We start from the raw sequence: 16,020 nt of genomic DNA on the forward strand, positions 1-16,020 counted from the left end.
GTTGGTCAGAGCATGGTGCTGATGACAGCAGGGTTGTGGGTCTGATCCCTGTATGGGCCAGTCATGGAAGAGCTGGACTCGATCATCCTTGCGGGTCCCCTCCAGCTGGGAATACCCTGGGATTCTGACATGAAATGTGGGTTGATGTAAAGCCCTGGGAGCTCCCTGTGAGGAGCTTTCCCTGGTTCCTGCCTGGCTGAAGCAGCCACATGGGCTGGGCTGAGGGGAACTTCTGAAGTTACAGCAAAAGCACCTCAAGCTCACAGAAAGGTGCCGTTTGTGCAGCCCAAAATGTGGTGAATAAAAACCAGTGAAAGGATTGATTGGACAAGGATCTGCTGGAACCATTTGTTTCCAGTCCTGCCTCTCCTGAGGCACATTTCCAGCCAGCTGGAAACAAATTTCTTCCTCTTCTGTTTGGACATGAATTACCTTTCTTGCCAAACGTTCCTCGACTCTTGCACACCAAGGTGACATCCCTGCTCAGGGCTGAGCCCTCCTGACAGCCCAGGCTGGGGGGGGAAATGTTCAACCAGCACAGAGACAGACAGGGAGATCCTCCCTGTCACATCACACCTGGGAATATTCATCTCCATGACTCTCCCTGTGGGGGTGTGGGATATCCTGCTCTCCTGGAAGGCAGGGGGATGGATCACAGCAGTGCCCTGCCCAACACATACAGATGGATCACCTTGATTGACTCCCTTGGTTAAATGATTTGGATTTATCTGCACTTCCTGAGACAGAGTTTAGAGCAGTAGAAGGACAGAACATGCAGAAATAAGGGAATGTGCTCAGTGAGGAGAGAGAAGTGTGTGCTGGGATGTGTGTGTGTCCAGTTGTCCTGACTGTGGTCATGGAATAAAGCAGTTAATGGCATTATAGGTTTGTCAGTCAGAGCTGGTGGATATAAATCATGTCTTGGCCTCTCTCTGGTTCCTCAAGAGAGGCTTCAGTTCACCAGGTCCCTCATTCTGCAGTGTCACAGCAGAGCCTCCCCCCAAGCACGGGAGCACAGAGGGGTCTCTGTGGGCTCTGCCCATGCCTTGACTGCACCTTGGGAGAGACAGAGAGTGCACCATTCCCTGGGGTACCTTTGTTGTGTAACAGAACCACAGAAGGGCAAGTAAAGGTGTCCTGGTGCTGTCCAGCAGCTCCCACCCCACTCTCCCAGTCGGTGTCACTGGTGGATTGAAGGTTTGGCCGGAGGGAACACCCAGCCTGCAGAATTTCTTGGCAAAGTTATCCTTGCTCCAGGCCTCTCCTGCTGCTGCAAAGACCAGCTCAGCTGCACCATCGTGGAAAGGCTGGTGTGGCCTCAGAGGTTGTTGGGATTTGGAACACTGAGCGGGGATCCCTCACCTGGAATTCCAGGTGGAGCTAGGAACTCAATTCCCTTGGTCTGGACAGAGATAAGAGACTGAGAGGGAGGCTGACAGAACTTGTGGTGGATGGATCAGCCTGGCAGGGATGAGTCTGTCCCTGCTGACTGCAAGTGTGGAGCTCTGGGAGAAGCTCTGCCTTCAGTGTCTGAGTTAAGCTCAGATTTTAATCTCTTGATAATAACCCAGATTGTGTTTTTAAAACCTGCTTTAAACAGAGCCAAAGTGCTGTGATGTTTGGGTTCTGATATCCCACTGAGGGGGAACCCCAGGTGCCACTGCCCAGCACCGAGGTCCTTCACCCACAGAGCCTCTGCCAGGCCTTGCCCACCTCAGGAAGTCCCCACTGCCCTTCAGCCCCTCTTCCAGATTCAAAGCACCAAGAGAAAGAGCGCTGGGGGGGGTGGGGGGGGGTGACAAATGTGTTAAAATGGATCAAGAAAAGCAAAATTAAGCTTTAAAAGCAAACTGGTGGATGCTGAGGGTTCCTGTAGTGGAAGTGAGCTGTGGAAGGGCTTCACAGCTCAGTCTTCCAGTCCTTGGAGAGATAGGAAGAATTTGTTATGGATTTTGGTGGAACTGTTTCATGGGGAACGTGAAGAAGAAGGAATTGAAAAGATAAACTGAGTTTTTGTTAGAGTGTGTCTGTTAGAGTGGTAAAACCCTCAGCTGATGAACTGGGCAAGACCTGGGGTACTCTGAGGAAATGTGTTTGGGCAGAAAGATCAGATTTTGAGGAAGAAGCAGACATTTTGAGAAGAATTGTCTCTGTGACAATATATTTTTTTAAAAATACTGTTTAACTCTGCCACGGTCTGTGTGTGAAATGAAATTGGTGTCTCTTCCCTCCATAACCCGGCTGTGTCCCCTGGGTGGGGTTGGGAAGTTCACAGAGTGATCTCTTGACCTTCTGCAGGCCACAAAGACTCCCCTTTCCCATCTTCTTGACTGGCTCCTCTGGCTCTTCTGAGCCTCGAGATGGAAAAAGGCAGCTGGGATGTGTCATCCATCCCTGTGTCACAGCCTGTGGCTCCTGGCAGTTGATTTGTTGTGATTATCCTGGGATAAAATCTAATCAAGTGTGGTCAGAGGGACTCCAGCAGTCTGATGGAGCAGGGAAGGTTGTGCAGAGGTTCCTTGTCAGAAGGAATAATAGGAATAACAGCAATAACAGGAAGAGCAATACTAATACTACTACCAATGATAATTCAACCCATGCTTCCAACTGTGATTTACATTCCCAGGTGATTTTCTTTCTGCCTCTCTATGCTACTTCTGCAGGAAAAATGTGTTTAAATCTGTGTCTTGTGGGGAGGCAGGAATGTTTTTCTCCAGGGCAGAGGAGGTCCATGGGAGGTTTGGGAGCTGGACCAAGCTCATCCTGAAACCCTGTGCCCAACCTCAAGGTTATTGTCCCTTCAAAAGCAACAGAGGTGACAAAATCTGTCCTGCTCTGCCATTGAAACAAAGGAGAATTTACCCTGGTGTCTTTAATTAAAAAAAACCCAAACAAACAAAAAGGCAAACCAAACAAATCCAACGTTATTTTTAGGTTTCTGACAAAAAGAGAGAGTCTCTGCAAATGAAAAATATTAAAATTCCAGGTATCCTGTCTAATAAATAATAACATGAGCTTGAACTTGGCTACCCACAGTCAGCACCAAATCATGCACAGAGCTCTTTATGTTTTGAACTTCGCCTATTTCCCTCAGCTCTGCACATATAAATAAATAATTCCCCTTGATAAAGGTCTGGGAATGCTGTACTTTGAAAGATAAGAAAGCTTTGAGGGGGAAATTGTTTTTAAATCCGTAACATTTGTATGCTGTTCCCTGCTCACACCGAGCAAAAACTCATTCACTTGGCAGTTAACCAACCCTGTTTTATTCTTACTCTGTGTTCAACCTCTCCTTCTCCTGGGGACACCTAACCTTCTGTGTAATTACCTCTCTGAGAGTGGGAAGGAGGCCTAAATAACCTCCCTAACAACTAAATAAATACAGAGATCCCTGGGACAGGTTATCACTCGGATGCCAGTGGTGGAGCTGTCAGGAACAGCGTGCCTGAGCCAGGAGGACTTTCAAGACTTGAGGCAGTTTTGTTCCAGCACTGGGTCAGAGAACTAGAATTTGGAATGTTTTCAACAACCCAACCTTGGATTTTTGGAGTATTTGAATGTCTTTGATGGCTGGAAAGAACGGAGATGGATTTTAACGGTGCTGGTGGTCTTTGTTTTCTCTCGAGGTCTGTCCAAGTCACTCGGTCTCATTGAAGGCTATGGGGGGCGTGGGAAGGGTGGCTTGCCAGCCACCCTGTCCCCTGAGGAGGAGGAGAAGGCAAAGGGACCCCATGAGAAATATGGCTACAACTCCTACCTCAGTGAGAAAATCTCTCTGGATCGTTCCATCCCGGATTATCGGCCGACCAAGTAAGTCCCTGTTGTTCCGCGAGGGTGCTTGGGTTTGGGTGGCACCACAGGAATGCTGGTGGTTTCCATGCTCTGGTTTGGGACTCTTGGCTCTTCCCTCATTATTGTTCACAGGGTCCTGCTCAGGAATGAGCAACTGGGGTAGTTTGGCTGAAACCGAGATCAGGGAATCACAAAATCACTAAGGTTGGGAAAGCCCTTTAAGATTGAGTCCAACTGCAAACTTGGCACCAGGGTGTTCACAACTAAACCATATCCACGTGCTTTTGGAACACCTCCAGGGATGGTCACTCCTCCACTGCCCTGGGCAGCTGTGCCAGGGCTGGACACTCTTTCAGTGAAGATGTTTTCTCAGTATCAAACCTGAACCTTCCCTGGCACAGCTTGAGGCCGTTCCCTCCTGTCCTGTCACTTGTTCCCTGGGAGAGGAAGCTGATCTCCACCTGGCTCCAAGTAGCTGTAGAGAGCGACATAATTCATTAAGATGATTTATCAGGGGAAAAAAGTGATTTTCTTCCCACTCTTCTCTCTGTTTTCCTAAAGCAGTCCATGACTTCGGGTGGGAGTGGTGCCATCAGAGTCTCACAGCAGCTTTCACCAGCCAAGGGCTGTTCCCTGAGCTGTTGATCTTGGTGTTTATTACCCTGTAAATGTGTGCAAAGACTTTCCCTCTCTCTCCCTTATCCTTCACATCCTTGCAGGACCTCCAGGGCTCTGGGGCTGCCCTTGGGCTCCTCCTGGGACACTGTGGGATCTCCTGGTGGAGATCTGGGCCTTTGAAGGTTGTTGCTCGGGTGGCAACATCCTTCCTCTAGTTTTTTGCCAGAATGATCTTTAAAGGTGATGGTGACGTTTACCTGCCAAGCACCACAGAAGAACAGACTAAAAAGAGGTGACACACCATTTTCCTCAGGGTGTGAGAAAAGACACGCTGTGAGTTTATCTTTGTGAAGGTTAATTTTAGATATGGCCGGTGGAGAGTTCCTCAAAATAGCAAAGTGTCAATTTGTCCAGGCCTGCAGTGAAATCCCTGATAAAAAAAGGAGCCGGGAGAGATTTAGATGCTGGAAGATACTTGTCCAATGCCTGTGTCGTGGGGGCAGTGACAAAGCTGTTGCTTGGCATCTGCATTAAAAATCCTGCAGCTCCCTGGCTCCAGCAAATTGTTCAGGCTGGGAGAGCTTTTGTTCCTTCCCTTCCCCAAATGCTGCAGGAATTTCAAGCAGCCGCTACGAGTTTCCAGGGCTGTCAACCACTGACAACTCAAATCCTCGGCTGAGTTTTCCAAGGAGAGGAGGCCCAGGCTGCAGTTTTGCTGGGGTGGTTCAGGACAAACTGAATTGCAGCTACAAATTGCACCTTTGGCTCCACGAGATGCAAATCCCACTACAATGCAAATCCTTGGAGCAGGACCTCCTCCAGCTGTTACCTGAGGCTGAGCTGCTTATTTGCATTTCTCATCCAGAACTCTGACTTCAGCATTACTTCCTGAGAATTAATTTGAGAAGTAATGTGGGAGTTTTTTTCAGATTTTGGGGGAAGAAAAGAATCCATTCTGACAATTTTAGGCTGGCATTGTATTTTCCCTCAGTACCACTCTCTGTCATTTCACGGGAGAATGGTGGAGAAGACAGAGCAGGCACAGCAATTCCTTAGAAATGCTTCATTTTGGAGCTGGGCTGATCCTCTGGAGAGAATTTGTGGCACTGACTGCAGCTGCATAACTTTTATCTATGTAAGAACTTCAGGAGGGTGTTTTCTTTGTTGCTTTTTTTTAATTTTGGGGATCAATTGTAATGCAAGAGAACAGTCAATCTGGTATGAAATAGGCTGGAGTTTGCTGGAGGATTTGAAAAGTTTCAGCTTTTCCTACCTCTGGCTCCAGGCTCCTCTTAGTACTTTGTGCCTGCAGCTTTATGGCTGATTTTATGAAGGGTTGAACACAAACCATTTAAGTCAAGTATCCTGGGCTCTGATTAAAATAGATTCCAGTCAAAGGAAATTAGCGTAAATGGCTTTGAAATTGCAGCATTAGTGGGGGAAAAACTGTAGAGAACCTTCCAGCTGATAAGAATTACAAAGCATGTTAGTTTTAAATATAATAGTGAAGCCTGGTTGGTTCAAGGAAAGAACTGGAATGCTGATGGACTGGGTCTGGGCCTGACAGTGGCTGCTGCTCTCACATCCTTTGCTTTCCATCTTCTCTCTTTTTAAAGAAAGATTAATGTGGTCAAGGGTCACTGTGAGTCCTCCTCCCGCTCCCCCTTTGTGCCTGTGGCCGAAGGAAGGCAGAGGGAGGAGAGTTCAGGGGAAATTCGGCCCCATCCCTGAAGGTTTGGAGGTTCAAGTGTCCCTGCTCAGGGTGGTTTGCAGGCAGGGCTTGGGGATGAGGAGGCAGCACCACTCCCAGCTGAGGGGATTCTGTCCCTGCCCAGTGGAAAGGAGGGAGGTGATTTTCCCTGGAGAAAATGGTCCCAGAGGTGCTGGGTACAGGATGGTGCTTAGGAGAAGGCAAGATCTTCCCCACCAGCAAGAGTAGGGGCGTGGAATTTGCCTTGTTTGCCCTGATCTGAGGAACTGTGGTGTCTCTTTTCAGTAGTTTGGGTTATCATCTTGGCTTTGGTTATAAAATGCAGGGCGAGAGATTTCCTTTTCCTTTCCTAAAAGCTGAGGCTGCTCCCCTGGGCTGGGAGGTTGAAACCGTGCCCTGCTGGTCACCACTGGAACAGGACTGGGTGTTACACTGCACTGATTTCCCAAAAAGTGCTGCTGACAGTATGGATACATGGAATAATGTGTGCTGCTGGTGCCATCGGGGAGCTGGGCCTGTCAGACCTTAGTCTGGAGCTTATTAATATTGATGTTCCTGGGCCTGACCTTGTGCTGAGCAGCAAAGGTTGTGTTGGGTGAGCACTGCAAGGTTTTGAGGGTGAATCACAGAACATGTTACATTTTGGACGGCCAAGAAAGCTCCTCCTTTAGCTAAAGTAAGGCAGGACTGATGTTTTGGTGCAAGGGACTTTATTTCAGAACTTGCTACAAAACAGTGGCATAATGAGACAGGCACAGGCAACACATTTCTAACTTGTCTGATTGGGTTTTTTGCCTTTAAGATGAGATTCCTGCCTGCTCTGGAAAACAATTACAGCTTCCAGATTGGAAGTAGCCAAGGTGCTGCCTGCAGGCTGCAGGACTTCTACACACATCTCAAAAAAACTGAGCTGGAGAGCTTTTCTTCAATTTTCTGCAAAAACCTGTGAAGGACAGGGCTGATCTGTGAGTTTTATTGTTGATCCACTCCCAGCATTTTCTGCCCGTGGAGGATGGGGGGATTTAGGAAGATATGTTGTTTTCTATATTGAAAGTGAAGCATATTTATATGGGATCCCAGGGACTGGAACATTCCCTGCTTTGCTACCAGATTTTCTGTACCTCTCTTTTATTCTGTGATATATGATTTAATGGGAACCTCTCCTGTGTGCAGCAGGAAAATAAAAATTGCTTTGTTGGATCAGTCTGCCTGTCCATCTTATCCAGCATCTAATCTCTGATAGTGGAATTACCAGATGCTTCAGGTTGAAGAATTCATATTAAGGAAAACTATGAAGTAATCTGCCCATCTGGTCTGTTCTGCCTCCTCTTTTCTCTCCTTTCAATCCTCTCTAATATAAAAGTGGAGTTCTCATTATCTCTTTAAAAGTCTCTTCCTTTCTGGAATCCTGCTAAGCTCTGATTCAGTGGTATTTTATGGCATTATGGGATTAAGGAGTAGATTTAAGTAAAATAATACCCATGATTGTTGGGACTATTGGATCACTGGGTGAGGATGACAAATTCCTGCTGCTGCAAATCTCTTGACAGCTGCTCCCGTGCAGGGAAGCCTCAGGATTTTCAAGTGAAGAGGAAGGATGGGGGAAGTGATAAGGAACTTCCACAGCTTGATTTTTTTTCAGATGACTTGAGGGCTTCCCAGCAGGACACACTGCCCCCTCCTCCTGCCTGCCTGGGGGTCCAGAGCATGGAAAGGGCCTTTGGAAAAGTGATAGGATGGAGGGGAATGGCTTAAAAATGACAGAGGGCAGGGTTAGATTGGATTTCTTCCCCTGATAGGTAAGCAAAGGGTTTCATTCCCTTCTGGAGCACTCTGGGGTACCAGCAGAGGCAGGACATGGAGCAATTCCAGAGGAGGCCACAGAGATGCTCCAAGGGCTGGAGCCCCTCTGCTCTGGAGCCAGGTTGGGAGAGCTGGGGGGGCTCACCTGGAGAAGAGAAGGCTCCAGGGAGAGCTGAGAGCCCCTGGCAGGGCCTAAAGGGGCTCCAGGAGAGCTGGAGAGGGACTGGGGACAAGGGATGGAGGGACAGGACAGGGGGGAATGGCTTCAAACTGCCAGAGGGCAGGGATAGATGGGATACTGGGAAGGAATTGTTGGCTGTGAGGGTGGGGAGGCCCTGGCACAGGTTGCCCAGAGAAGCTGCGGCTGCCCCATCCCTGGGAGTGTCCAAGGCCAGGTTGGAGCAACCTGGGCTAGTGGAAGGTGTCTCTGCCCATGGCAGGGGGTTGGACAGGATGAGCTTTTATGTCCCTTCCAACCCAAACCACTGCTAAAGATGGAACAGTTTCATATCACAGCCTTGATTTTAATTTTTCCTGGTGGTGTGTTTGGGGGTTGGGTCAGAGCCATTATTCTCAAGTGTCTCAAGTGACTGAATCACCCATTTATTTCCACAGGAGCCTTCTGTGGGAGCCTGGGAGCAGTTGGGCTTTTTAGCACCATCTGGCTTGAGCTGGTTTTATTACCAGAGACCTTGTGTAGCAGCAAGTCTTGAAAGTCTTTCTTTGGGATGTGGAGCAAAAGGTGGAGAGTTTTAGCTTCTGGGTAGAATTTGGGTAGTTTTTTGATACTTAAAGAAACTAAATCAAGCCTTGATTTAATTTTTCTTTAAATTGATCTGTGAGTGCCCTTTGTGGGCTCTCAGTATGTCAGTGCTGGATGCTGCAACATTTGTGGGTGAGGGAGACCCTGCTCCCTTTGAGGTCTCTCCCACCCCTGGAGAGCCTCTTGCCCTCATGCCTTTTAGGTCTCAGCCTCCCCTCGGCTTACTGAGATGTTGCAGGGCCAAAGAATTCCATTTTGGCTTTATAATTCAAACAGAATACACATTTGGAAAGTCATGAACATGACTTAGACACATCAGGACTGTCCAGGAGGATGGGCCTGGAGGGCCATGAGACCACACCTGCCTTCACACTGGTCTTAGTGTCTCATTTCTTCCCCAAAATTGAGGTTACACCACCTCCTTTAAGCTTTGCTTGAAGCAAAATGCTTTTTGCCTTTCCCTCCCTGCCCAAAGGAGCAGGTTGGGTTTGGTAGATGTGGCTGAGATGTGCCAATAAGATTTGTGGGGCTCTTTATTGATGGTTTCCTCAGGTCTTTAGGAGCTGGCACGTTCCTGAGTGGCACATTTGTGATGTGCCAGTTCCTGAGTCGTGTCCTGCCCTGGGGTGTTTAGCCAGGCTTGATGAATTGAGTCTGAGAAGAAGGACAGCACTTCAGAAGACAAAAACAAACTACTTGAATTATGAGGGTGATATTTGCTTGGAAATAGAGTTTCGTGGCTGTTTATTTGTTGTGATTGCTCCTTATTGCAAACAGAGGAGGTCAAAAGAGCTCTTTGTCTCTTGCATGCACAATATGTTACTACAATACATTACTTTACCTTTTGCCAAGAGTCTTTTGTTTTGTTTCAATCCCACACACAAACAATAAAAATGAAGAGGGAGGCAAGATGTAGTGCTTTTTCTTCATCAAATAACTGAAGGAAAATCTAGTAAGGAATCAAGAAATCGTAAGAAGGAAAAAGCCATGACTGTTTCAGATGTGAAATTCTCTTTGAATCACACGTGGGAGTATATTAAAAGGTACTTACATCTCTAGGAGAAACTCAGAACTAGTTGTGTGTCTCCTCTCCTAATAGATAGTTGTGGGTCTGATCCAGCATTGCATGAAAAACACTCCTGCCCTTGGCTTTTTATAGTTTCAGCCGTAAAAAAAGGAAAAGTAATATTTTCCAGTGCTTGGAAAGAAGCTACCTGAAAATTTTCTGGGAGAGCAAGTAAAGAAATCAAGCAGCGAGTATCAGTGACAAAGCATAAAGGAACTGCCTCAGAACAGGGCTCACCAAAACCAGATGAGTTTTGCAGTCCAGAGACAATTTGCTGGATATTTTCTGTCCGTGGGTGCCATCCTACCCAATCTGTCCCACCCCTGTGTGGCTCCAGGGATTTTTGTTCTGCCAGGCAGCACAGGGAGTCATGGAACTTCCTGAGCTGGAAGGACTCCACAAAGAGAGAGTCACAGAGTCACTGAGGTTGGAAAAGACCTCCCAGCCCATCGAGTCCACCCTGTGCCCGATGCCCACCCTGTCCCCCAGCCCAGAGCACTGAGTGCCACCTCCAGTCCTTCCTTGGACACCTCCAGGGGTGGGGACTGCACCACCTCCCTGGGCAGCTCCTGCCAGTGCCTGACCACCCTTTCCATGAGGAAATTCCTCCTGATGTCCAACCTGACCCTCCCCTGACACAGCTTGAGGCCGTTCCCTCTCCTCCTGTCCCTTGTTCCCTGGGAGCAGAGCCCGACCCCCCCCGGCTCCCCCCTCCTGTCAGGGAGTTGCAGAGCCAGAAGGTCCCCCCTGAGCCTCCTTTTCTCCAGGCTGAGCCCCCCCAGCTCCCTCAGCTGCTCCTGCTGCTCCAGCCCCTTCCCCAGCTCCGTTCCCTTCCCTGAACATGCTCCAGCCCCTCAGTGTCTCTCTTGAAGCGAGGGGCAAAATCATCCAGCCCAGCTCTTGGCCCTGCACAGACACCCCAACAATCCCAGAGAGTGTTGTCCAAACCCTCCCTGAGCTCTGGCAGCCTTGGGGCTGTGCCCACTGCCCTGGGGAGCCTGGGCAGTGCCCAACCAGCCTCTGGGGGAAGAACCTTTGGCTGAGATCCAACCTGAGCCTCCCCTGACACAGCTCCAGCCATTCCCTGGCTGCTGTCCCTAATGAGGAAGCTTCAGACCACTGTGAGCTCCTGGTGTTCTCCAAAGGAACTCTTGAGCCTGTGGCTGAGCTGTCCCCTCTCTGCTCTGAAGATCCCAGGGGTAGGAGGTAAAGCAAACCCAGTTTCAGACCTCAAACAGGTTGGGTTTTGTTTCTCCTGCCACCTCGAGGCCCTGGAGCTCTGCAGAGCTGCTGTGCTGTGAGTGCAGGTGCTGCTGGTGCCTGGACCCTCTCCAGGGGTGGGGCTGCAGCTTCTGGTGCCTTTCCAACGATTTGCAGAGAGGAAAAAGCCTCTTTACTGCTCCACTGCTTTTCCAGCACTAATACAAACCATCATGCTGCTGAATAAACACAGGTATTGATCTTTATTCTTTGGTGCAAACCCATCTGAGTGTATGGAGATCCTGCTTTTGCTTGAAAATTGGGCAAGTAAAGACTCCAAAGACACACTTTTCCAACAGTGATTTATATTTACTGATTATTTTTAAGGCTGCTCCTGTGACCCGTTGGAGGTGCCTTGGTCATGAGGCAGCTGGGGTTGGCTCCAGGGAGCTGTGAAAATCCCACTAGAACTGTGGAAAAGTTTAAGGCTTTATGTTTTGTCTCTGTTGTGGATTTAGGTAGGGACACAGGACAGCTTTTTCTTTCATTTCCTTTTGAAGCAGAGCTCACTGAAGCACATTCTGTGCGTGCAGTCAGAAGTGTCAGAAGCCTTCAGTGCTTAGAAGGTCCAATATCTTCTTTAAACTCAGTTGGTAAGAAAGTGCTTTGGGGAAGGTAACTCCAGTTTGTTTAGTGGCTGTTTGGAGATTCTCTTACTGTCATTATGCTGCACAGTGTCATCTGGAAACACTGTGACCATGGATTTATAGACACAGCACCGAGGTTTTTTCTGCAATACGTTCCACTAATTGTCAATTCTCCCTTCCAGACTCCAGAGTTATTACCTATTCTTGTAAGTTCAGAACATGATGCTTCAGGGAAGACTTGTATCAGAGGAGTGTGCTATAAAACATTTGCTAATGTAAACAGAAGTATTAAATGATCACTTTGGCAGAGGATGGGATTAGTGTAATTTAACAACTTGCTTTTGTGCTCCTCCGAACTCCAGCGCTGAAAAATACCTGTGTTATCATCAATGCTCGTGACTAAACTGTGCTTATGGAAATAAATGAGCCAATTTAAGCTTTGGATACACTTCTCTTCAGTTGGCTTCCAAAGAAATCAAAGCCTGTGTGTTTGTGCTGCTTCCCTGGATTGCTCCAGAGCTTTTCTGTTGCCACAGGAGCTCCAACGTCCTGGGCAGGGGCAGAGGAGGGGCAGGGACTGAGCTCTGCTCTGGGGGGACCAGGGACAGCAGCCAGGGAATGGCTGGAGCTGTGTCAGGGCAGGCTCAGGTTGGATCTCAGCCAAAGGTTCTTCCCCCAGAGGCTGGTTGGGCACTGCCCAGGCTCCCCAGGGCAGTGGGCACAGCCCCAAGGCTGCCAGAGCTCAGGGAGGGTTTGGCTGATCCTCTGGGGCACAGGGGGTGACTCTTGGGGCTGGGCCTGTGCAGGGCTGAGGGTTGGACTGATGATCCTTGGGGGTCCCTTCCAGCTCAGCACATCCTGGGATTAAACAGCACAGTCCCAGCCAAACCAGGCAGGGGGTGAGTCCAACACTGGTGTCTGGCCAGTGTTGGTCCTGAAGTCCTTTAGTGAGTTTTCCAGCCCCCAGGGCAGTGCTGGGGGGGGCTCTCCAGGGCAGAGGGTTGTCCTGGGAAGGACACAAAGACGGGTGACCCGGGTGAGGGGTGAGCGTGTCCTGCAGCCCGTGGCTCCTTTCTGAGCACAGTCAACCACAAAGCCTGAACCCTTTGGAACAGCTTGGGAGTCCATTACTGAATTTCCCCATCTTCTCCTCCCCATTGTCCCCACATTTTGGTAAATCTGAGGCTGAGGAAATCCCAATGTCTCTTCTTCCTCTTCTTTCAGCTCATGTACATGAGTGTCACCCTCACATGGCTGAGGGGATGTGACATTTGTAATTGCTCTGGCTTTTATCTGCCTTACATCTACCCAAGAACTTTATCACAAGAGCCTCTCACAAAAATACATTCTCTACATTCTCCTTTTAAAACTTTGTAGGTAATTTCTGGTTAGAGCTTGCCAAGTAATGTGCCTTTAGAAATGTCTGTGTGACCCCAAAATTGCATTGCCTATTTTTGATATCTTCATTCTAAAATAAAGCACATTTCTGAAAAAGAATTACTGGAAATAAAGTAGATGCTTTAAAATCGAGTTTCCTGGGGAAATGTGGGGAGTTTCAAGGCTTTAAGGGTCAAAAAACCTGTTCTGATCCTCTGAACACTGAGCTGTACCAGACAGCAGTAGGTGTTTTAAGATGCTTGGGTCACAGAAAATGGTTTGATTTTCCCTGTACTTCATAGAGTAGACACAATTGGTTTAATATTTAATGACAGTCCCTTCTGCAAGACGACATGTGCAACTGAATCAGCAAAATCCAAGCTATAATAAGCAATTAATGAATGGAGCATGATTAGGAAGTGGCAGCATGAATAGCAGCCTGAGCACTTGCTTTCTTTCCAGCTTGTTCACAATCTTTACAAAAGCCAAGTGGAGATCAGTTCCTTTCCTGGGGAAGCTTTATTTTGGAGGAGAGCACGAATGGACCTTGTTTGGTATCAGTCTGTGCAATTGTCACCAGCTCAAGTTTTCCCTTTCCCACTGAGATTTAAAAGCAAGCAGCAGCACAGATGTGTAAGGAAGAGGTAGGAAGCAGTGCCTGTGGATTAAGGAATGCAGAAAGCTTGAAGCTGCCTGTGTGTTGGCACACTCTGTGTGGAGCCAGCAGAAGACTGCAGTGGGATTTATAACATATTGTACTTCCACCACTGTGCTTTGCAGCCCAGGCATGAGTAAATCCTTCAGTCCATTGGAATTTACCTCAGAATTTACTCCAGAATCTACCTCCCAGCTGTTCAGCTGCATCAATGCAAAGTTCATCTTGCTGGACCAGGAGGGATCTGAGTCTCTGCAGGCAGAAAAGCCAAGTCTTGGCTGTGTATTGATGGGTTTGGTTTGGCTGTGCAGGTGGGAGAAGGTTTTGGGGTAGGTTTTGTGTTAAGTGTTTTGGGAAGTGGGAATAAGTCCAATGACCTTGATAAAGTGAGTATGAGAGGGAAGAAGATTCCAGAGCTCTGTGGTTTTCAAGTGTGCATCCAAAGCTTTGGTGGGTGGAGGTGATAAAAATGTCTTGGGAAGGTTCAGCCCACGTGTCACTGTAGGTGCTATGAGTTTGCTGTGTTTTGTGGCTACTCATACCAAGGATGTCATGGAATTATTTAGGTTGGAAAAGCCCTCAAAGACCAGGATTACAACCCTTAACCCAGCACTGCCAAGGCCACCACTAAACCATGTCCCCAGGTGTCACATCCATGAGCAGAGCTGCCTAAGAACACATCCAGTGAGGCAGTGTGTGCTCCCAGCCTGGAGGTGCAGCATCCATCTGTCTCCTTTTGGTGGTGGCAGGGTGAGAAAGGAGCTGTGTCAGGGATGTCAGGCTTTAGGTACCCCTGGGAGCAGCTCTGTTGTGGCAGCAAACAAATCTTTAGCCTTAAATTGTGTTCTCTGAGATGGTCTAACAATAAAAGACCCTCTAAAGTGTCTGTGGGAGGTATTTGTGTCTGCTGTCATTTGGATTTCTGCAGGTAAAGGCAGGAATAGCAAAAAGGATGTGATGCCCCAGTGGGGCACCTCTGCTCATCACTAAAAATTACAAGAGAGTGTTTGGGGTTTTTTTGAAGTCAGGAGGTTGAGTATTTTTATTTGTGGGTTGCTTTTTTTCATCCTGTAGCAATTCAGCTCTTGTGTGACTGGCTGTAGAGGGTTGGATCCCTCCCTAACCTGCTTAGTTGGTATTTTCTGGTGTCACAGTTCTGCACAGGCTAAACTGGATGTCCTTCCTCCTTGTGTGCTGAGGCTCTGAGCTGCTTGGCTTTGCCTCCCATTTCTGTCTCTCTTGTGTTTTGTTTTGGCAGAGGTGGAGAATGCAACAGTAGAAAAGCCACAGAGGAGCAAATCTATCCACAGCACAGGAGTGGTGGTGTGGACCTTCATCCAGGGAATAAAGGCAAACTTCTGGCACATTGGAGTGAATGTTTGGCCATTTATTGCACCAGAAAAGAAAGTATTGCCTAAAAAAATTAAAGCACTGATGGTGTGGCCAGGCTGCTTTTGAACTCTATCACTACCTGTGTCTTCCAGTTTATTAACTCCCCATCCTTAATGTCCCCTGATCATGGAGGGGACACCAATATTTACAGCCAGTTAATTGCATTCAGTTAACTGGTACCTGAAACTGGGATATGAATAGAAATGGAAAGCAAAATCGGCCCCATCCCCTGAGTTTTGACCCTTTTGGTAGTGACTGTGACTTGTTTTTATTCTTCCCCCAACCAGACAGTGCTTCTCTCCTCCCAAAGGTGTGTCAGGGTGCCCTGGGTGAGCAGCCTGTGCTGGGGGTGGGTTGTGGTGGTGGCAGCTCTGGGATGTTGGGATTGTAGAGCTGTGGGACATTCACCAGGCAGGAATTTGGCCTCTGCCAAGGCTGATCCAATTCTGACAGAGGTTAAGAAAACTTTTACAGGGATTTCTGTCTGTAATAGAGAAGGTTTAAAACCCTCTTCATCTTCCCAGCTCATAAACCCGTCAGCAGAGCGGATCTGTTCTCACAAAAAGGAAGAACTATCTCCGAAAGTCCATTGTGCCTTTTAAGTCCATCATTTTTATACCATTTTTATTCCTGCCATGGCATCTTTCCACCTTGTGTTCCAGGGAGCACAAGTGTTGGCCACTTTTCTTCTTCATTGCCCAAAGTATGTCCTGGGGGGTGTCAAAATCTTGAATTCCTGGGAGATCTATTCCAGTGAGACACTCCTAACCTTAAGGCTCTGCACCAAGGATTTCATTTGAGATTTGGCAGGGAAGTCTTACAGCACTGGCAGCTTTATCCCAGCCTACCTGAGCAGAGCTGGGAAGTGGTGGAGGAGGTTTGCTGGTGGGATTGCCACCCTGAAATCCCTGACTCTGCCAGGAGATGAAGGGCTCCCTACACTGATGTTCAGTTTGGAGCTGCCCATGATCAGGGGAGAAAAAAAGTGTTTTCACC

General features: G+C 48.2%; 1 protein-coding gene across 1 annotated transcript in view; it reads left to right on the forward strand.

Moving 5' to 3' along the window:
- GALNT17 (polypeptide N-acetylgalactosaminyltransferase 17) overlaps positions 1-16,020 on the forward strand; it is a 219,308-nt gene that overhangs the window by 60,254 nt on the left and 143,034 nt on the right. Inside the window, exon 2 of the mRNA XM_032707475.1 lies at positions 3,627-3,810. Within this exon, the coding sequence (XP_032563366.1) occupies positions 3,627-3,810 (184 nt within the window). The remainder of the gene's footprint in view (positions 1-3,626; positions 3,811-16,020) is intronic.

Source organism: Chiroxiphia lanceolata, chromosome 20 (genome assembly GCF_009829145.1).
Source record: "Chiroxiphia lanceolata isolate bChiLan1 chromosome 20, bChiLan1.pri, whole genome shotgun sequence".
In the NCBI taxonomy this organism is placed as follows: Eukaryota; Metazoa; Chordata; class Aves; order Passeriformes; family Pipridae; genus Chiroxiphia; species Chiroxiphia lanceolata.